The 23,884-nt window shown below is 37.8% G+C and overlaps 3 protein-coding genes across 3 annotated transcripts in view; 2 read left to right on the forward strand and 1 right to left on the reverse strand.

The window, feature by feature from the left end:
• LOC116166746 (disks large 1 tumor suppressor protein) overlaps positions 1–23,884 on the reverse strand; it is a 287,044-nt gene that overhangs the window by 258,589 nt on the left and 4,571 nt on the right. The gene's annotated exons all lie outside the window — the stretch shown is intronic.
• On the forward strand, positions 19,744–20,805 carry LOC116166424. The gene has a single exon (XM_031481377.1). It carries the CDS (start codon positions 19,744–19,746, stop codon positions 20,803–20,805), a length of 1,062 nt encoding a protein of 353 aa, XP_031337237.1.
• Positions 20,985–23,522, forward strand: LOC116166425. The gene has a single exon (XM_031481378.1). The coding sequence runs from the start codon at positions 20,985–20,987 to the stop codon at positions 23,520–23,522; it is 2,538 nt and encodes an 845-aa protein (XP_031337238.1).

The following is a 23,884-nucleotide window of genomic DNA, read 5'->3' on the forward strand; positions in this document are numbered from 1 at the left end:
TTACACAAGTAAATTGAATCAATAAGTAATAAAAGTATGAAATATCCCATTATAAATACAAAACGTTATTTTGCCTATACTAAATAACGCAAAATAACTGGTGCCTATACTAAATAACGCAAAATAACGTTTTTTGGCAGATAACCTGCACGTTAAGTTTGTGGTTTCCGTAACATCACACGGCTGATTGCCAGTAGTACGTTATCTGACTACTTTTTCTGCGCCCTGTCACTTTACCGGCCGCACTTGTTACTTTTCCAGCCGCTTTTGTCACATTGGTAATGTCTAATGACTCCTGTTATCACTGACAGACTAACCGAAAGTTAATTTCGGAGTTTTAGCGAGAACTTAGTAACGAAATATCGTAAAATAACTCATTATCTCAATGTCCAAGACGGGAATTTCACGAATTTTTGGTGACCAAGTATATTTTTATCAAATGATTGATCCATTCCCGCATTGTTTAGTTCAAAGTTTTACTCATGTCCCACATCAAAAGTATGCCTAAATGTGGTGATGGGAGATCATAGACTTTTTTGCTTCCTTCGTCAAAGTGTGCCTAACTAGAACAAATAGAAAGTCTTGCTTTTGTTGCAACATTTCGGACATTTGTATTCAGGGCCCCACCTATTTGAGCAGAGGAAAATCTACGTCCTTTTGCGAGCAACAAAGGGTTACAATTACAATTATCAGCAATTGGATGTCGAAGAGTGGAAAATTTTAGCACCTTTGCATCAATCCAATAGCGTAAGCTGATAAGCGAGAGATGTTTTTCACGTGGATCGTAGATAGATAGCTCCTGAAATCAGAAATGGCAAGTTGCATACCATCCATCCTAAAAACATTCGTCTGCCCTAGGGGGTTTTCTAAAACTGATGCCTGATGCTTATGCATCTGTTTTGAGGGGAATTTTTCGAAAGAAATTCCCCTTGTGTGATGGTTTTATCCGTTCGTCTATCCATCTGTACGGCTGTCTGCCCGTCGGTCCGTCTATGTCGCGTGTCCGTCCGTGTGTTCTAGTTCGAGAATGAAGAGAGCGATGTCAAACCTTCGCTAATCGATTTCAACGAGTTCAAGGATCAGTGCTATTAAATATGAGCCGGATTAAAAATCATGCTTCCCAATGCAACCTCAGTGTCAAAAAGTTCCGCTACTAAAAATTTTGGTTCAAACTTCGCACAGTTGACCTATATGCCACATGTAATAAGTCTATTGAAAATGGTTCAAATCCAATGACTCAGTGGGGTCACACCGAGCTGCTCTGCCGCTTTTTTAAACGCTCTTTATGGGTTTATTTGCACTTATTTAGTAAAACGATAGGGCAGGAGGCACCGAAGTATTCAGATGTTCGATTTTGCAAGTTTAGGGAGAGGGCATATAGGTGTTGTTATTGCGTATCTCCAGAATAATGACAATGAGTTAATCCTTTCGTGTTGATTAATTATACAAGTGTACGAAGGCATCTAACTTTGATTTAAATTTATTATACTCAATTACAAAGTAAATTTAACAATTCTACCCTTAGCATTTATTGGGTGTAGTACTACCAGATGTATCAGTATAATAACGTATTCATTATTACGTCAAAGCGTGTGTACAAAAGTATTGATTCATTTGTAAAGAACCCTTCTCTGTTTACAATTCCTAATAGCTTGTCCCCCAGTTAAAAAATGAAACTGTTCAGTAATTAGGCAAATGACACTTCAAATTTCAATCATTGCAATGTTGAGGAAACGTGCAACAAATTTTAAGAAATGGTCTCTTTGACCTAAAGGCGAGCTAAAAGGAAAAGTGTTGCTTTCCAAAATCCACGAGAAATAACAAAATACAAAAGTAGTGCAGTGTGAATATCTAAAAACAATGAAACTTGTACCTATATTAAAGCTAAATGCGAGTATATCGATAAAAGTACAATGCCTCAATAAGCCTGTAATATAGAAATCTCACCCTTCAGTACAGCCTGAGTCTGAGTACAGACATGGTGCGAAATTGTATACCATAATCCAGCGTAAAACAGTTTTAGTGAAAATTGTCCTCTGGCGGAGTTTCAGTAAAGTTCATACAGAACTTTGAAACCAAGCTACTACAGAGCACATGAGTTTTGTAACTCTGCCACTCGATGCAGTGGCGGTAGCGGTTTCTAAAATGTATTGATTGCAAGTTGAAGTTCCTTTGAATTTGAGTAGTACATCCTTCAGAATTGAAAGCCTTATGTTGTAATAATTTTTTACAGCTACTGCTCTAGAAAGATAGTAATTATGGCAGGCAGGTAATCACTAAAGTCACAGCTGTCGTTCGCGACAATTTTTCTTCCTCCATTAACCAAACGTCTGGCCATAAACAAAATAATAAACAGAATCCCAGCAGCGTACCCAAATTGATATTTTTATCTTTCCCTTCGTTTCCTGTGCTGTCGTAAATTCTGAAGGTAAGATTTTAAATCAACTGTTTACTTGTTGCTATTGCTCTTTCGACAAAGCAGTCTTGTTATCGCACACATTGACAGAGGTATAATTCCTATAGTATTGTTCGATTCTTTCTTATACCAGATAGTGGCATAAAACCGAATCACAATTCCAAATACTACAATGGATTCATATTTACAGATACGTACAACGCTTCCTTTACGAGCTTGCGTGATATCATTACCAAAATTTAGACTCGTGTGTGTGCGAGAAATCCTTTTATTGTCACGTTTCCTTTCTTTTCAATAAAATGAGGCAAAGGGAAGTTTTCGATGGTGTAACCTGTATAGAGGCGAATAGGGTCAATTACATTTCAACGCGTCGACTTCTGAGATTTGCTGGCAACAGCAGTAAAGGTTTAATAGGAATGAAATTCCGACGGTAACCATAGTAAAGTAAATGTGTAATTTCAACTGCGGAAAGTGTTGTTAAAATTATTACTTTGAAGAAACTTCTCTTTTATGGCCAGTATCCCTAAACCAATAGTAAACTCGATCAATGTACAGGCTTTAAATAGTGTCTACACTCTGTACCATTATGACTTAAAAAAAAGCAAATTTTGTTAATTGCTATCAACTAAGGGGATTACAGAACTGTTAGTGTAAAACCCCGAAGATGTGCGATAAATCTTAAGATTAGCCGGCTAATCTTAATATTTCCTAATAAGAACGGTAAAAGTCCAGAGTGAGTGATACCATTGAATAAAAACACTATAAGAAGCCTAACCCCGTGAAAATAAAGCGCGACAGAGTTTGAACTGAGAATATAATGGGAACACTGTCAATAGAGTCGATTCTTGAACTGAGAAGAATGAGAATTTGCTTTCCTCCTATTTACCGCAAAGAGAGTTCGGTGGTCACAACCAATGAGGGTGCAAGGGGATTTGTCGCGCTTTCTTCCATAAGCGTTAGGCTTCTTATAGTGTTTTTATTCAATGGTGATACTCATATCCGGGCTTTTTCTGGTAAATCATAAGATTGCCACATAGGCTTGGTAAAAGCTAGTATTATTTCAATTAGAAAGCGTGTTTCGGACTCTTCCCGAATCATGGTGGTAAATCTTAACATTCCCCAGCAGGAGCGGGTGAAAGTTGAATAAAAGGAACAGTAAACGAAAGAACTAGGTTTATTTGAATGTGAATGTAGGAATGGAAAGTAGTAAATCAAAAGTTGGCTGCTTGTTGCAACATACTCGTAGTTAGGAATTGTAGCACTTCGAGTTGAACCAAAACCATGACCGCCAACCACTGATTACCGACGAACCTCGGTGCGAAGATCACCAAAAGTGATGAAAACGTCAAGGAGGTGGTAAGCGACCTTTCCGGCTCTTTTGGTTCGTAAATCGCGAAATAATTACGAACTTAGACGGTCTTCGAAAACGAATACAAACGTGAAATATTTATTTATTTATTTTGGCCTTTATTTTTTAGTGGGCGGGATTTCAGACAATGCCAATCCACTATACATTTTTTACAAATATCCATGCCCGAACAAGGATTCGAACCAGGGATCCTTAGTACCGCTTCAACTCAACTGCATCACAGGGTCGGCATCAGGATTAGATTGTAATTAAATGAAATTGAGCTCCAGAGTTCATTTCACTCTGTACAATCGGCACCAGGGGCGGACTGGATACTTACAGGCCATAATCCAAACGAGGCGCGTCGCCTATAACTGTGTTTCGTTTCAGCACTTTCAAAATACGACAAAAAATGATAAATTCATTTGTCAAACACTTAAATAAACACAGAATTTTATAATAAACAACCTAACTTCAACCCCAATGAGAGAAATGTGTTAATAATTTATTAATAGTGCACGAAACTTACATTAATGCTGTCTGATACAGCACATACTTATAAATTTCCAACGGGCCATTATGACCTACAGACCAGGTGGCAATCGCCACCCGCCCCCCCGGGCCAGTCCGCCCCTCATCGGCACCACTATAGGACTTTCCTGAACTCTCTTACTTTACTTACTTTACCAAAAAATGGAAATGGACGATTACTTTCTTGACCGTAACCACGACGCTAATTTTGTTCTTCTAGGCTACGTAGTTATTATTCTGGCTGTCAAATGACGCCATTTCCCTACTATAATTCTTAATGACTTAATAAAAAAGTAGCGAATTATATTAAAATGGCGATATCTAAATTCTTTATTGGTTAGTCCTTTTTTTCCAACCAATCCGGAGGTGGTTTTAAAGATGGTTAATCATTTCAAAACTTGCTGACTCTAAAATTTTCTACGGTGCCTTTGTGAGATCCACTTGCGGAATCGGGGCGCTATAATATCCTGAAGTAATTACGATAACATTCAAACTTGAATCATACACGCCACAAAGGAGACTTTCTATCGGAGAAATTAACTGTCTAAATTTCGACATCCTACAAGTTTCAATAATATTCAAAATTCAAACAGATTTACTCTAACTCTACTCTACTCTACTAATCTATCACATTTACAACGAAAAATCGAGAAAAATGTACAAAATTGCCTCTACCGTTGACACAGTCGCAGGCAAATAAACCCCTAAAACGGATCTAACAAACGGCAGAGCGCCATACGCATCATTGGATTTGACCCGTTTTTGATAGGCTCGCTACATATGTAGCATATATGTCAACTGAGCAAAGTTTGAACCGAATCGGTCCAAGCGTTTGGTAGCTATCGTGTTCACGGACGGACAGACGGACACCACCTGCTCTAGGGGATCATTGGGTTTGACCCACTTTCAATAGGCTTGTTACATGTAGTATACATGTCAAGTGTAAAAAGTTGGAACCGAATCGGACCAAACGTTTGGGTTATCACAGACGGACAGACGAACACCACCGACTCCCCTATAAAGACAACCCTATCTTGGATGAAAGGTAAAACAAGTAGATATAAATTGTGCACAACTAAAGCGCATTTTTTAAACCGAAATAGCTTAGTAAATAGTTCGGTTATAAATAAGGTAATAGCATGCTATCGATGTTTACTTTCTTGGCAGATGATTAATGGAGAGGAGGCTCTTTACATTTAAAGACCGCGTGGCATACATTCAAAATCCTCAGACACTTCATTTTGTAGATATTTGCACTGAAAGCTTTGACATCACCAATAGGCATGTGTCGTCCTGACGTTCAACTTCTTTTTTTTAGTACCCTCTTCCACCAACTTGTTGTCAAAGTATTTGTTTCGACTTTGCCACGACAATACAATCTCAGGGCGTACTATTTTCGTACGGATAATAATTACCTACTTCATTAATGGTTCGTGGCACTAAATAAATTGAGGAAAAATTAGAGCTAAGGAGTTTTGCCGACTAACGAGGAAAACTAAAAGAAAAGAAAATAGGACACCAAAGGAAAATTTTAATTCTTCGTAATATTTGCACAGATAAGGCAAACAACTAATCTATGCATCAAAATTCGTTCCTATAAATTGACTTTAGGAGAAACCGCACATCTGGCCAGCTGATTGGTGAACAATGTGTATTTACATAAGTCTGAAGGACAATCGTTGTGCAGGTTATTACAATTAATCTTCTTATAATTAAGGATTGTTCTTAGGGACAACACAAACACACAAAAACTTAGCTGAGAGATGATGACTGGCGGTTGAGGAACGATGATGGACGGTGATGGAGATACCATGAAGAGGAGCTGGAAATTGAACCCGACGTTGGTGATTAGATTTCTATATGATTTCTTGCCAACAGTAGGATATCCAGTGATGTACAGTACACGAAAAAAAAACCCTGTAGGGACAGGGTTTCTGCTGTAAGATTTTTGACTTTTATTGATTATTGAATAGATCTTCTTAAATTTTTCAGTAGGTGAACGCTTTAAATCCCCAAACTGGGCTGGATAAAACAAGATACTGTAAATTATCGACCGATTTCGCTTACGTCCTCTATAGGAAAAATTTTAGAGTATGCTATGAAAGAAAGGATCACTTCTTTTATTGCAAAATTTAATATCATCTCAAATAAACAGCACGGCTTCCGTCAAAAACAATCAATCACAACTGCTACTAAGGAAATATACGAAAACATTCTCCTCTCATTTGAAAGAAAGCTCGGCATTAGGGGAATATTCTGTGACTTAAGCAGTGCTTTCGACTGTGTAGATCATGATATTTTACTACAAAAATTGGATTGGGCAGGTATTATACGGGGTACCACACTTAAATGGTTCAAATCGTATTTATCGAACAGGACCCAAGTTCGCATACCAACATGGTGTAACAATATCAAACAGCAAGTTTTCTCCGAGACCTTACCCATTACAGTTGGAGTTCCGCAGGGAGCAGTTTTATCGCCTACTTTATTCAACATATATATTAATGATCTCGTTTACTACGTGGCCAATTATGCAGGAGTTATTTTGTATGCGGATGATATTAACCTCTTGGTCAGTGGAAATCATAGTTGTTTAGATGCCCAAACTAACTTCGCAGTAAGTCACGTTTATAAGTGGTTAACTGCTAACAAATTGTTCTGAAACAAATCTAAAACCAAATCTACGCTGTTTAACTTGTCCTCATTGCAAAATAAGAGAACAAACGCTCAGATTCAAATAATGAATTCGCCTATCCAACATACGGAATCCATAAGGATACTTGGTTTGGTGTTTACCGACAACCTAAAATGGAAGAAGCACATTCGATTGTTGAACGTAAATATATCAAAGGCAACATACAAAATCAAGCAACTTAGAAATATTTTATCTCTGGAGACCCTAATGACCATTTACTACGCCGAAATTCAGTCACGACTGCGATATGGCATAATCATCTGGGGAACCAGTCCACAGACATACAATACTCTACTTCTACAGAAGCGAGCTGTCCGATCTATATCAAGAGTTTCTTCAACAACAACCTGCAGACCATTCGTAATTCGAGCTGAGTGAATACTCAGCTCGAATTACTAACGGTTATTTCATTGTATATTTTTGAAGCGGCATGTTATGTACATAAGTTTAAGCCTCAATTCACAAACAAATACAACATCGCACACGCCTACAATACACGGTTTGATCAAATTAGGGTTCCACAACATAGACTGAATACAACAACTAACAGTCCCCTATGCATTCCCATTAAAGACCATTAAACACTTACCTTATTACCCGTTTAAAAGAGCAATAAGGAGACACCTTGTAGAAAACCCATACTATAATTTAAATGAATTCTTTGCCAGGTCAACTCCTTAATTCCAGAATTATTATTACTAGTATATTACTTATTTGTTAATTTTTCTATTATGTGTATGACGAATGTATGTAATCTTCAAATTACTCGGACATAATAAAGATATTGATTGATTGATTGATTGATTGAAGATAACTATGCGTCGAACGGCAACCAGAAATCCAGATGCAAAAATGCCAAATTAATCCCTTTACAGGTTTTCAACACAAAAATTTTCTTTGGCCACTTTCGGAGCGTTGTCAACGGTGCCTTCAATATCGAATATCCAAAAATACAATTGATTGAAATTTTATTGTTAAGCGAGAAAGTGCATTCACGATAACGCATGTGTATGAGTTTACATATTTAAATATTAATGTTATTTACCATTAGCGTCCCTACAGTATGGGCTAAGGTGTTTTTTTAAAAAAGGAATGGACTGTTACAACTTCACCAATAGATATGTCTGATCCAGTCGATTCATTTTGCCTTTGAGAGTATTTTCCTCCGAAAAACCGTTTTCGAGATATTCGCTCTTAAAGTTCTGACAAGGCCCTTTCACTCACTGATCTCGAAAAAGAGTAGCGCGGGAATGCCATAGTTTGTACAAACCAATTTATTTCGATGAGACCTTTCATTGAAATACCATTAAGGGTATAAGGCCCCCCCCCCCTCCATTTTAGACAAAATTCCTCAATTTTTTATAATAAACTTTTTTTGTATTTCTAATATGCCGTTTCCACACAGCAAACCTGACTTAATACGTGGAATCTGCTAAACAAACCCATCTAAGCATGCTGCTATTTATATTCTCAATTTTCCTAAGAGGTTGTCGTTATAAAACAACGTGGTACAATCTAAGATCTACATTGCAAGGTCTAAGTTACTATTAGGACCGATTTTTGTACGTTTAATACAAGGAAAACTGCGCCTTAGACATTATTGTAGATAAATGTCAAGGAAAGTAATATCAGATATTTGTATTAAATCGAGTACTTATTAAATATAGAGAAACAAAGAAAAAGTAGAGCCCACCTTTAAGGCATCCTTTAGAATCAAATATTAAAAAGATCAATTACTTGGAAGTGCTTCTACTGTCATGGTAACAACATAGCAACATTTGATTAGGTACCCGCTCTACCGTGACGGATGGTAGATTAGTTAAAAACTGACTCAAAATCAAATTAAACGGGGTACAATTTTTTCGAGGGGGATCAATCTCGAATTTACCCAATTACTCACCTTGAGATGCTTATTCAGAGGTACAATCAAATCAGAAGTTCTCGACGAACCGTTCGAACTACGAACCAAGTTTGATTAAAGAGTTTCATCACATTTCGACCCTATTACAAATTGAAATGTATTTCAAACCCTCTTTATAAAATATTCTTGCTTTTCAGTGGGTCGGGGTTATTCTCAATTCCAAACGACGATTTACCCTCGCAATCACTTCATCATGTTATTAAATATTTTAAGTTGTAATTCGAAAGTTCAAACAAAAGAGCCAAGGATTAGGTAAGAATTAAAAATTGAAGACTTACAGTTCGATTATGAGAGTCTCGCAATTAATTTATTACAGGAAGACTCACGCCGCGCCGCAGTTTAGTGGAAAAGTAATCGTTTACAAAATTGCCAAACGTTCAACTAATGGTAACATATTAGCCAGGATATCACTCTTTATTCAAATTACATGGTGTCTCGAGCACCATCCATACGTGTTCATAACAAATTATGAAAAATAATGCCGAATTCGTGAACGGGATGTAAACTACTTTATAGCATTGCCTTCAGCTGTACAATTTCACAAATCAAATGCAGTTCTGCATTTTTACCGCTTGCAAGTCCATTACATAAATTGTTCTGCCACCGTTTTGCAAATTTAATCCTTGCGTTAGAAATAGAACTTTATACACCATCTCTTGCCCTAGCGCTTTGTTGTATACCTTCCGTCGCGACTCGTAAGTTATAGCAATTTTTTGAACTTCGTTTTTTCGCAATAAATTGCGATTCGATGTTTTCTATTTCAAACAGAGCTGTACCAATGCTCATAGATCATAGTTAGAGTGCAGTAGTAATTTACACGGTGGCAGACTCGTGCGCAGGAAATATCAATACCATATGTAGTAAAATCAATAATTTTGTAAAAGAAACATAGCTCGTAATAGTGTTACGTTAAAACATGACTCCAATTGCCATTTACATTGTTAAAAGAATGTTTTTACACGCGCTTTTAACGACTTTTTAAGGGTGCACCCTCTCGTTATTAGTTGGTGGTAAAAGCTTGATGAGGTCACGACTTAGTCGAAATTTGAAAGACAGAACTATTTTCCTTTGGCGGAAGAACTTTATTCAGCCCCAATTTAACGATCTAATATACGTTTTGTTTCCTAAATCCGCTTTTACATTGGAGTCTGTGAAAACCATTATTACCTCTTGTTCATATTTACAATTTGATTAGTATATTATTTTGATTATCGAATTAATTACCATCTTCCGTACAACTCGTTTTTATGGCCACATAAGCTTCCTTATTCTTTCGTTACATTAAGTACTATCGTAAAATAGTGCACAAAATGAATTTATTTTGGAAATTGCCCTATAGCCCTATAACATATTTATTAAAGAATCAGCCCTCTACGTCTACGTCCACGAATGAGAAATTTCTTTTTGCTTTTTTAGTGACAGAATATAAAATACCTAGAAGAAAAAGTTTTTTTAATATTCATATTTCTGTGTAAACAATGTCATGGTAGGGTTTTACCTTTAAACACAAAACAATTATCGCGTTTCTAGCTGTACCCAAGCGCTTTGTTTTTCCTTGTAAAAGAGTAGTTCCTAGAATTGTTGTAGGGCAATTTATTGTTTATCAATTTTGCTTTGTTAAAACAATCATTTAAGTGACAATTTAGTTTGAATTTATGGGCAATTTGATTACTTTTGTTAAAAATATGATATAATTTATTAGATATAGTAATGCGTTTTAATGGGCAAAAACTGAGTGTTTTTCGTAGAAAAATGTTATTCAGGATAAGAGAATTCCGCCTAAAAATTTGATACGAGACGCTAAGAAGGGACAAGGAACGTAAGCGAGATTTGCCTTTGTTGTTGCTACGTTTCTGTTAATTGGATGATTTTAGAATTTTAGAATTGGGAGAGGGGCTTTAAATACTGAAGTTGGTGTAAGTAGTGGGCCTTTTGTTAATTTCGAGGCCGGGGTGCTGTGCATTGACAATGCAGAAAAATTAACTTCCTTGATTATTTTTAAGACAAAAAAGTGTAGTTCACCAAGATGGTGAGTGCGTTTGTTCCATGTCGCAATTAGAGGTTTTTGTCCGGAATTTTGGGGATTCTAACAGAAAACTGTAAGTAGTGTAAGACTGATCTGTAGTTGTTTCTTATGTTACTAACTCGTTGCATGAACTTACCTTTTTTGTTTGCCTATATAAATACCTGTTATGTCTTTTGTAGAAAGAAACAATGTGATATTGGTATGGCTTTATGGTTCAGTGGTAGGAGTATTGGGCTATAAATCCGGAGGGCGGGTGTTCGAACCTGGGTTGAGGTGAATTTTTCATCTGTGGCAGAGATGGGAATTACCTTAGACCAGTTTCGAGCATTCTGCCGGCTACTCCGAATTAGGTTTTCCTGCAGTTTTCCTAGTTCGTAAGGTAAATACCGAAGTAGTATAATAGAACAACTTAAGACCTTCTGCACAGGCACCTCTAAAAAGCATTATGCGGGTCACTCTGTAATTGGGCGCAAGCCTGTTGAGGGCCCAGAACAAGGGAGGGATAATAAATAAATATCCAAAACTCAATTTGGGTAGATATATGACATTTGGACATTTGGAACGTCGTGCTCAGATACAGCGCCAAGTTTAACATTCCAGCAATATCAAAATCGATACGTTACCTGAATTATATTTTTTATTCAATAAATACCGTCATATGCAGGCAATACATCGTCTGCTTTATTTATGGTGCAAACGTTATAACAAGATAAACAATTTTAGGTAACTTCATAACTGAAAAATTCTAATCTAATTCTCAATAAATTCTCATATTAAACGAATATTCTAATGATAAATTGAATTGTAATTTACCCCACTGTCTTTCGCGTAACGATATAGACAATTGTTCAGAGAACATAAACGCAATTCAGTTTAAATATGCATAAAATGTAGACAAACTAACCTCTCTCTTGATTACCTAGTGAATCGTGACGTCACAGGTGTATTATCAAAAACAAGTGCAGTTTTCAGAAGCTGCCAGTGTGTGTGTATGAGTTACGTGCGCCCTGCCCTATATCGCAAATTTTGTACGCCAAGATTATTCGGATTATTAAGAAAAAGACTGTAAGTAACTTTAATATTTCGTATTTTAGTTGTTGACCGACTGCGCGCGGGGTAATATGATCAAACAAGCTTTGTAAGGTTTTCCTTCTTTCTAGGATTTTGTTTTGATTTTTTTTCATGTGTTTCGGAATACATTGTAGTTATTATCAATCAATTAATTGTGTGTTTATCCGAATTTTCGGAAGCTGATCGCGGCCACCGAGTCTCTCGAATTGAGAAATGTTATGTCAATATTATCATCATCTTCTTCTAGCAGATGTCGGTTGTGTACGAGGAGAATTATAAAATTCCAATTTGACTTGTTTGATCTAGCTGGACAGGTGTTTTGTGGATGGGGTAGTGACCGCGTACCATTGCACACAGCAATGTATTGTTTCAAATTTGAGAATTTATGTTATTTACCATTAAAAAATGAAGTGGCCATTTCAATTTAAATGACTGTAATGAACGGTGCATGTGGAACTGTTTGGAAATTAAATAACTTTGAATATACTTTTATACGAGTATATTATAAATAAATGATGTAATCAAATTTACGTTACACTATGTAGATATTCATATCGTATCCAGACATTTTTCCAAAGCATTCGTAAGGGAGCAAGCAATGTCGTAAATGACTTTAAAAACCATGCCAGTGTCATAAGATAGCAGGAAAGTGAAGAATTTGCAATTCTAAAGACCCATTGAGTATCAACTTAATTAAAAAACGTTCTATACATAATTGGTGCCTATTACATACAACAAACTTTTTGAGATTGTCAACGACATGCTTAAATACATATGACGCTAACAGCTAAATCTTTCTTTAACTTCAATTTCGGTAACGATCCAATCGTACTTTCCAGACGCGAAAGTAATTAAGTGCTTGTTTGTACAGGTGTTGAGTTTAGAAAAGCTCCATTAGTATAAATGATGACCAACGTTGAGCATTTCGGATTTAGTAGCTCCTTAATTGTGATTTATTGTGTCGATTCGTGCCTTAAATTTCTTTTTGGAATGGCGCGCACCGAGGAAACAGAAATGACGAAAGGGGAGACGAATTTCCTAAAATGGAAGCATAAACTCCCTTTGTATTTCATTTTAATTGAATTCTATGATGCTTATTTTCATATTTAGCAGTTACTTGTATTTAAATTAACTAACGCGACGCGAGGTACAGTAAAATCTACTCGATAATTTCTTCATTAAAATGAAATCAAATTTATGTATGCTGACAATGGACTCTCTCTCCTCTATCGCAATTATATGAACTAGCGTGGCTGTTATCCTTTCTTTTTAAATTGAAGGCGAAAAAGTTCTGATTATAAGGTTGAAATTGGGAACATGACTTTTTATTAGGGAACAAGCGCAACAGATGTTTTCACAAATCGTAGAAATTTGGCGGTTCAAGTAGGTATAATTCTACTTACGGGGAGAAATTTTCAAATCTAGGATGATATATATTTAAAGCGTTTTTAAATTATTTAAATCCGACATGTAAGAGCTTTGTCAATCAATGTCCTTAAAAGGATTGAAAAAATACCATCGAGTTCGACTGTATTACTTCGATTCCATCAAATAACATAGTCGGACATGCACTTAACCGATTGATTATAATACTCTTGTATTTCATGTGAGGAAAAGTCTTATTCTAGCTAATAAAACAATATTGAATATATGGTTATCAAACTGATGTATTTTTAATAAAGGCAAAAATCCTATTAATTAATGCTCCCGCATATTGCTTCTTTAAGCTACTTAAACTTCAAAGGAAATTGGAGGCAAATGGTTGCATTTAAGAGATTTTTAAAATGAAACAAACGTACACATAATTGTAAAATGTAAAGATTTAAGGATTTACTTTTGGTAAGCCTTTGAAGTCTGTAAAGTGGATATTTGAAAGAGCTATTCACATTTTTGAAAAGAACTTTATCAGAACGAACCTGAAACAGATATAATTTCATGAATTTATGGTTCATTACTACTTTTTGCAAACTCTATGGATTAATTTTGCATTTAGTGACATTGTGTTTATGTTTCACGAATTACTCGTAAGTTTTAAGTGACGCTGTGATTCTTTGTATATGCGTTTGAATGGTAATTTCTCAGGTTTTCATGCATATTTCGTTTAACAAACGCATGTTCTGAATTACTTAACTTCAGGTCTTCAGTTTTTTAATCCCGTATCTGCCGCAGGCTCGCTGGTTTCCCACCAGAATTTCCGAATGATCTTTTTGGGCAAGTGAATCTGGAAAACGAAGTTTACCTTCCATAACTAAACTCACTCTTCAATTTTTTCTCCCGGGAAAATCAATTAGAACTTTTGCTCGTTTTTTCAAGGAGCTTGTTTATGGGCCCTAGTAAAGAAGGCCGGTGACCAATTCCAATGGCATACTTTTGCTGTTAATAGCTGAACTATTAACAGCAAAAGTAGCTCGCCTTTTATTTCGTGACTCCATTCAAAGCTACCATTCACCAATTCTGAATGGTACGGCTACAAAACTAAATAGGTACGCTCGTATATGTGTACAACCCAAATAAAATGTTTGTTATGACAAAATGATTAAAAATGCTACTGGATGCCAACAGGGCGGCAATTGCCGACATTTCCTTCTTACTCTTGCACAAATTCAAAATGAACATTCTATGTATCAATGAAAAAAGGTGGTAGTAGAAGTGCGAGGGTCTTTTTCCGACATCTTGGATTTTATTCGGAGATTAATTGATGAAATTAATTGAATTCTCGTGGTCTATGAAGGTCAATTACATGGTTCTTTAGAGATTTGATGCTGGACTATGAAATTTGTTGCTATTTGGGCCTTAATCGGAAGAATTGATATGATCTGCGATAGATTATGACGTAATTAATTTCATTGGTGGTCCATATAACATCTCCACCAAAATCTGTGATTAATTTTGCCTGAGGCTATTGGTTTGATTTTTCTATTTGTCATATCATTTGGTTCAGCTGACGATATGATCTCATGATATCATCTCAAATATTTTCGGCTGATTTCTCTTCTCTCATCTGCACTTTACCACCACTTCTTTTTATTGACGATTTAATTTGCGAACTTAATTTAATTCGCTGTATTGTGCTTTGAGTCATGGATTGAATTTCAATTAATTTAATTATCTTTTTGAGAGGTTAATTAATTTTATCCAGGTGGTAAACACCTGGGGAAGTAATTGTACAGAATGGAGGAAGTTATGAGGAAGTACGGGGAAGTTCGGGGAAGTCTGGGGAAGTTCGCGGAAGTACTGGAAGTCCATGGAAGTACGGGGAAGTACGGGGAAGTTCGAGGAAATACGGGGAAGTATATGGGAAGTAAAGGAGAAGTACTCATTTGTTTATAAGATGCGAAATGTGACAGAAGGTGTCCGGAGAGGTAAAATCTGGTAAACACTTGAAAAGTAATAAGGCAGTTATTTCTGAATGCATAAAGTAGTCAATAATGAGAACTGTCACGCTGTCACTTTTAGAAATCACTACCCGAAATTTCGCTCAATAAACGTTCAGATAAGTTCTCTAAAATGAATAATTGCATCTATCCGTCATTTTCAGAGAAATTACATACTTAAAATTATCACAATTTGAAAAAAATCGAACAAAATTACTCTTTGCTCCCCGGCATGAGAAGTATTGATTTGAGAAAAATTTAAAATTTATATAATGATTTATGATCAAAGTGCAAGGTTCCACAATAATAAAACACATGGGCATTAAAATTCATTTCTAATTTAATACTTTTATTAAATACAGCGAGTAAAAAAAAACCAGACTAACAAGAGACTGATAATTTAATGCTCATGCCTGCTAGTAAGATGTAGGTATGGTGTTATCCCTCATAAAGCATAAACCTTAAGATTTACGAAAGGGCCGGCACATACCTACAAATTGGTTAAAAGGTGATGTAACTTTTTTATGTTCTATTAAAGTAAGCCATAATTCTGATAATGAGGGCATTTAAGATTTGACGATAGTTAAGTTGGATTATTGCCAAATACATACTATCCGTGCAAAGGTTACCTTTAAATTGACTAATTTTTGTGTACTGTAAGCTACGAAGTATAATACAAGATAATATAAAAAATATTAACAATTAAGGAAACGTATCAATCTGTTTTCTACTTTAACTAAAACCAGCGAGCTGTAGTCATAGAACGTATAATAACCGCATTATTTCAATTTCAAGCATACGTGTAGCTAATGCAATAAACGTAAAGGAAGTATGTTACGCTATAGGTACGTTATTGAATCAAAACGTGCACACGAAAAAAAGCTCGACACTTTCCCTTAGGCACCGCAGGGAACGCATTGTAAATTTCAGTCCTTTGAAATTGTAGTTCAGTAAATGTATTTCGTTACACTTCAATAAAAATTCAATTTGAAATTTTTCCTTCAAGTAATTGAATTTTGATTTTTAATTATAGAAAATAAATGTGTTTGCCCATCTCATCAATAAAATTAATTTTGCTTACAGTGGTATTTAATTAAAATCTTTAATTTGAATTTATCGGGGAGAAAAACACACAAGGATCTCTTGGTAAATAACACTGTAAGTATGCAAACTTGTATTCAATAACTTTACTGACCTGACCAACTTAAAATTTCCCATATTCCAGTTACTACACCTGTAATATGTGCAAAAGGGCAATTTTCCAAATTCTTGAGCATATTTTGTAGAAGCGACATAAATAAGAACGTGTTCGGAAACAGATGATCGAAAACAAATCAATTTGAGTTCTCAGATTATAAGTAATTCATTAGAAACTTTAGAACATTTATTTCGTCTTTATCTTCTTTACGACTTTTCTTTTAAAACTCTTGCACAAGCAGATATATCGTCGTTAACTTTCACAATCCAGCTGCAAATTCCTGATAGCGCGCTTTACGCTCACCTTGATGGAAAATTGTGATTTAACAGACTTTGCTTTCATTGTAGATTTTACAAAAAGGAAATACTTTATTATCCTGTGTAGAGGAATTGATCCAGTAAACAGCGCTAATAAATTTAGATTGTTATTGACCATGAAGTTGGAGGTTTAGGGTTACTGGCTTTTTGGCCTCATTCTACACTATGATCTTTAAATATATTCCTTTTCGCGTATCAGAGAAACGAAGCAAGTCGTGGGCAGTATAAGGAATGCCACTGGTTCCCAAACTAATATTTAATATAACTTTACAAGCAATAACATCAAATAAGCTGTTCAGTGATGTTCTACCCCTAGTTTACCCTAGAAATAATATACCAGATGACCCGAAAAGAACTGTATTTACGGAAACCCAAGCCAAAATTATTTATAACTTTAATCTCCATTTTACTTGAATCTAGTAGTACGTAAGTAGTAATCTGCAAGGTTACTAAAAATTTGACGCTTTACATTTAAACTATATCATCAATAATATATGATCGTTTTATATCCTAATTCTAAAACTTCCAAGACTACACAGTTTGGTGATTCTTTGACAGAGATACATTCGCAGTTCCGCTTTTCTAATTTACATGTTTTTACAAAAATACTTGCCTTCTTTTTTTCATAATATAACCGTACGTCTTTATGATGTGATCAAGATATATTGTTCAATCACAGATTAATCTGGGATTAATCTAAAATTAAACAATATTAATTAAGTAATTCATGTAACAAGTAGGTATTAAGACATCATTATTATGCATAGATATAAAGCAGGTCAATTGAGTAAGGCATGAAAATGCAAATAATAGAATAATAGTATCGCTGAGCTAGGTAAACAAATGGTAGAACTAGGACAATAATTTTGTATATAAACGTATAAATATTATGAATAAACCAGTATTATAGCTTAGGCTGTTCTTACTCATTTGGGGTGTAAGGTTCCGAGTCTACAATTTGGCACAGTGACGGGTGCCGCCTTACAATCCACCCCAAAACTATCTTAATCTCATACCGAGATTAAACATGGTCCTTCGAGCCAACAACGGAGCCAGCCATTGAAGATCTTCGAAGCCGGCAAAATTAGCGGAGTCAGCGTCCATTGAAGCTGAGCATCCATTGAAGCTGTCAACATACAACATAAAATCAAGAAACCTGTGAGACCCAAAGAAGAAAGCGGTGCAGCGGGTAAGAAAAATTTATCAAGAAGTCTGCGAGGCCCACAAAAAAGGAGCGGCGTCGCCGATAAGAAGTACCACGGAAATCTACCCCATATTATAAGGATTTACGACCCTTATAGCAAAAAAGTAACAAAAAGGAAACAGCGGGTAAGAGATTTATATGGTTTTAGATAACGCACGTTCATGCAAACGTCGAGAAAGAAAAACTGATTGTGAAAGGAGCCACACCATCACAATCGAATAAACTGCGAGAGGAAAAAATCCTACAGCAGTGTCCGGAAAGAATAAACCCGGAGCCAAAATGGAAGAGATGAACAGATTAGCGGCCAATCAGGGTGAGATTGGCAAAGCTATGGAGAAAATGCTCGCAAATATGAAAAAAGATTCGTCATCTCGGAAGACGCAGGCGTACATAAAGGAACGCCAATCAACATTAGAAAAATGGTGGCGGGAAGCAACCAACACCCACCAGGAAATAGTGAAGCTGCAAGTAGAGCAGCATGACTACCACGCATCGAAGTACTGGGAACAGCTAGGTAAGATGTACAATCACATTAAAGGATACCTAGAAAATCTGGAAAAAAATCTAACAACATCCAAACAAGAAGGGGTGTGCGACAAACAGTCGAATATCCCTATGGAAGGAGTATACGACGAACAGGCACGGCGGTTAAAGATGCACCATTTAACAACATCACTTCAACAGATAGAGGAGAAGTTACACCTGGAGACCAGCGGCGTTCAACTCAACTTATGGCAGGAATCATGCGGAAGCCAATGGAAGGATATAAGAAGTCTACAAGAAGATATACAGGTACACGAAACCCAGTTTCAGGATATCGCCGACGTAGAACACGAGTTCGAAAAGATGCGACAGTGGTACGAAAAAACAAATCTGGCAATCGGCATTAAATTAAAAACCGTCAGTCACGAAGAAAAGAAATGCAGCATCAAGTTACCTGAGATGAAGCTACCCGTTTTTAGCGGTGGATACGAGCATTGGGTAACGTTTCAGGATATATTCGAAAAAGTAATACACGCCAGCAAAACGGTATCAGCCACGGAGAAGATGCAGTATCTGAAGAGTCACGTCACGGGGGAAGCATCAAGGTTAATCCAGTACCTCCAAATAGCAGAATGCAACTACGATACAGCGTGGAGCATTCTCAAAAATCGATACAATAACGAAAGGCTAATAGTAGGGAAATTAATCGATAAAATTTTAGATTTTCCCAAAATTGAGCAGGAGTCGGCAGACGCCATTAGGAGATTACATGACACCACACACGAGTGTCTGAAAGCGATCAGCAATCAAGGGATAGAAACCATAGCTTGGGGTCCAATAGTAGCGCGAATCATAGCACGAACATGGGATGCAGAGTCAAATAAAGTATTCGAGCAGTCCCTAAAAACGCCAAACAAAACACCATCTCTACAGGAGCTGATGGAATTCCTTAAGATGAGATTCCAATCATTAGAAGTCCCAGGCCCGGAAAGTTCAACATGGGCCAATCCAAGGACACCAAAGATGGCAGAACAATCGTCAGCAGGGGTGTGCGTACTGCAAACAACAGCACAAACTAGGTGACTGCAATAAGTTCAAAGAGTTGTCACCAGCAAATAGACTGGGATTCGTGAAGGAGAGGCAGTTGTGTGTGAACTGCATGAATCACAATTGCAACAGCAAATGCCGATCGTTTCGACGCTGTGCAACGTGCCAATATCCACATCATACAATACTACATCAAGATTACGAGAAGTCCCTAGTCCAGAAGCCAGCAGTACATGCGTCAACAGCTAAAGAGGTGAAGACCGGAATCGCGGGGAACAATGAAGTCTTGTTGGCAACCGCATTAGTAAGAGTGGAAGACGTTATGGGTGAACTCCACGTACTACGAGCATTGGTGGATCCAGGGTCTCAGGCATCCTTTATAACCGAGCAGGCAGCACAAGTGCTAAGGCTACCCAGGCAGACAGTACGGGCAGAAGTTAGCGGCTTAGGGAGGTCAGAACCTACGAAGGCAACATCCAAGATCACCATCCAGCTACGACCACGTCATTCAAGCACGTTCACATTAGCAATGGACGTAGTAATTTTGAAGAGGATCACAGGGGAGCTTCCGAGCAAGTCGTTCGAGTTCAACACCGATCGATGGAAAAACCAACTGCTGGCTGACCCCACTCTCAACAAACCAGGTCCCATAGACATTCTTCTGGGGGCAGAAGATTACGCCAACATCATAATGGATGGCATAAGGAAAGAAGACAGCTGCTTGGCCCAGAACTCAGAATTGGGATGGATCCTGTCAGGGCAAATACACACCCCAAAGAGACATAATGTGACACTAATCAGCATGGTGTCGCGAGCAACAAAGAACACACAGTTAGAAAGGTTCTGGGAGCTAGAAGAAATACCAGGCTCAGCAGGGCCGTCCAAACAAGATACAGAGTGTGAACAGCACTACCAGGAAACCACCGTAAGAAACACTGATGGAACTTACACAGTAAGAATACCGTTCAAAGAGGAACCGTCGGTATTGGAAAGTGCCAGGCCAGTGGCGGTTGCAAGATTAGTACAATTAGAAAAGAAGTTCCTTGTCAACACCAAGTTGGAGAAGGAGTACAAAGCCTTCATGCAAGAATACTTGGAACTGGGGCACATGAAATTAGCCACCAATCCACCACACCACAGGAGAAACGAATTTACATTCCTCATCAAGCAGTAATCAAAGAGTCCAGTGCGACGACCAAGTTGAGGGTTGTTTTCGACGCATCCTCAAGACCGGCAAAGGGGAAGAGCCTAAATGAAGTCATGCACGTAGGTCCAAGGCTACAACAAGATCTTTGGAGTCTACTAGTCAGATGGAGAAAACATCGCTATGCCATCACAGCGGACGTAGAAAAAATGTATCGGCAGATCAAGCTGGACAAAAGAGATCATCGGTATCACACGGTTCTTTGGAGGTTCGCACCGCAAGAACAAATCAGGGAATACCAGCTTACAACGGTCACATATGGGACAGCATCAGCACCATATTTGGCGGTAAGAACGCTGCAACAATTGGCCAGAGATGAAGCACATAACTACCCAAAGGCGGCGTCAGTAACTCTCAGTGACTATTACGTGGATGATGTGTTAACAGGAGCCAACACGATAGAAGAAGCAAAACTACTGCGGGGAGAGTTAATGAGCTTACTGAATGCAGGAGGATTTACACTGAGAAAATGGGCCGGAAATCATCCAGATTTATGGAAAGAAGATCAGCGAGTACCTGAACCACTAGAAATCAGAGAGGACGAAGCAAGAACCTCATTAGGGATGAGATGGTTCCCACAACAAGACGTATTCAGGTTCAGAGTGGAAGTCAGCGACAAGTCCATGACAAAGCGCAGCATAATGTCAGATATCGCAAAGATATTCGATCCGCTAGGATTAGTCAGCCCAGTGACAATAACAGCAAAATTATTAATTCAAGAGCTATGGATGAAGTCAGTCACATGGGACCAGGAAGTACCGGAAGATATAGCGGAAAAGTGGACAAAATTTCGTAAGGAGGTAGTTCTGTTACAAGAATTAAAGATCCCAAGATGGATTCAGCACACAGACGAAGAGCTACAGCTACACGGATTCTGCGATGCTTCCGAAAAAGCGTATGGAGCTGCAGTATACACCAGATCGAAGGATGGAGAGGTAACATTACTCACATCAAAGACGAAGGTAGCACCAATCAAGACGAAAATAACCATACCTAAATTGAAGTTGTGCGCGGCAGTTTTATTAGCAAGACTACTGGAGAAAGCAGCTACAGCTCTGGAGATCCCAAACATCACAATATATGCATGGAGTGATTCAACTATAGCGTTAGCATGGATAAAAGGAGACCCTAATCGATGGAAATCATTTGTGACTAATCGAGTTACAGAGATAAACAAGCTCGTACCTCACCACCACTGGAAGCACGTTCGCACAGAGGAAAACCCAGCCGACATCTTATCACGGGGATACCCAGCATCAAAAATTCAAGCCAACCCAATCTGGTGGAACGGACCCGAATGGTTGAAAACAAGCGAATGGCAGGAGTATCAAACACCGAAAGTCACAACGGATCAAGAGATGAAACGATGTTTAGTAGCCACAACGTCGTTGAAAGACGATAGTATCATAAGTCGGTTCTCATCGTTATCAAGATTACTAAGGGTAATAGCCTACTGCAATAGATTCAGCAGGGCCTGCAGAAAACATCCAAGCCAACAGACGTGCGTAAAAGTAGAGGAGCTGGAAAGGTCGATGAATCAGCTAATTGCACTGACGCAAAGGTTGGAGTTTGGGAAAGAAATAAAAACACTTCAAAGGCAGCAACAGTTGGAAAACAGCAACAAGTTAACATCACTAAACCCATTCGTGGATGGAGAAGGAATGCTGCGAGTAGGAGGAAGACTGCACAATTCGAGGTTGGCATTTAACGAAAAACATCCCATAATACTACCACCAAAACAGCAGTTAACACACCTGGTGATAGTGGACGCACATATCCGGACCTTGCACGGAGGAGTCCAGCTCACAAGCGCATACTTACGAAGGAAATATTGGATCATAAATGGCAAGAAAGCAGTAAAAGCGATCATCCACAGCTGTACAACATGCATTCGGTACAGGAAGCAAACAATGCATCAGTTAATGGGACAGTTACCTACGGCCAGGGTAACACCAAATCCACCATTCACACACACCGGGATAGATTATGCCGGTCCAATCAGCATACGAGCCTGGAAAGGAAGAGGTCACAAGGCGTACAAAGGATACCTAGGTATATTCGTCTGTTTGTCAACCAAAGCAATACATCTGGAAGCAGTTGGTGACTTGTCGACAGAAACATTTCTGGCTGCTTTAAGAAGGTTCATGGCAAGAAGAGGTCATTGTGCGCACATATACTGTGACAACGGGCCGAACTTCGTAGGAGCCAGCAATTTACTTCAAGCTGAGATACAGACCGTGATGGAGGAAGTTGGGAAGAAACAGGAAGGCACACTCGGAATTAAATGGCATTTTATACCAGCAGCCACACCACATCATGGAGGGCTGTGGGAAGCTGGAGTAAAATCAGTCAAGCATCACCTACGAAGAGTTATTGGCGAAGCGAATCTCACATACGAAGAGCTTACAACCCATATATATCAGATCGAGGCGTGCTTGAACTCGAGACGATGGGATGGGAAGGTACGGGTAGTAACGATCCGCAAACAAGAAGGAAAGAGCAGCAGAAGAAGTGTACAGCAGCTAATAACAATCCAGTCAAATCCAGAACGAGCACAGGAATCACAGATGATGGAGTCACTATACGCCACCCCAGGTACCAGTCAGTCGTTGCGGCCGGGGCAAAATGTTCAGTTGTCAACTGTACATACACCATTGCGGCCGGCAGAATGTTCAATCACAGATTAATCTGGGATTAATCTAAAATTAAACAATATTAATTAAGTAATTCATGTAACAAGTAGGTATTAAGACATCATTATTATGCATAGATATAAAGCAGGTCAATTGAGTAAGGCATGAAAATTCAAATAATAGAATAATAGTATCGCTGAGCTAGGTAAACAAATGGTAGAACTAGGACAATAATTTTGTATATAAACGTGTAAATATTATGAATAAACCAGTATTATAGCTTAGGATGTTCTTACTCATTTGGGGTGTAAGGTTCCGAGTCTACAATTTGGCACAGTGACGGGTGCCGCCTTACAATCCACCCCAAAACTATCTTAATCTCATACCGAGATTAAACAGATATATATTCTTTTTCC

Source organism: Photinus pyralis, unplaced genomic scaffold (genome assembly GCF_008802855.1).
Source record: "Photinus pyralis isolate 1611_PpyrPB1 unplaced genomic scaffold, Ppyr1.3 Ppyr1.4_LG3b, whole genome shotgun sequence".
NCBI classification, from domain to species: domain Eukaryota; kingdom Metazoa; phylum Arthropoda; class Insecta; order Coleoptera; family Lampyridae; genus Photinus; species Photinus pyralis.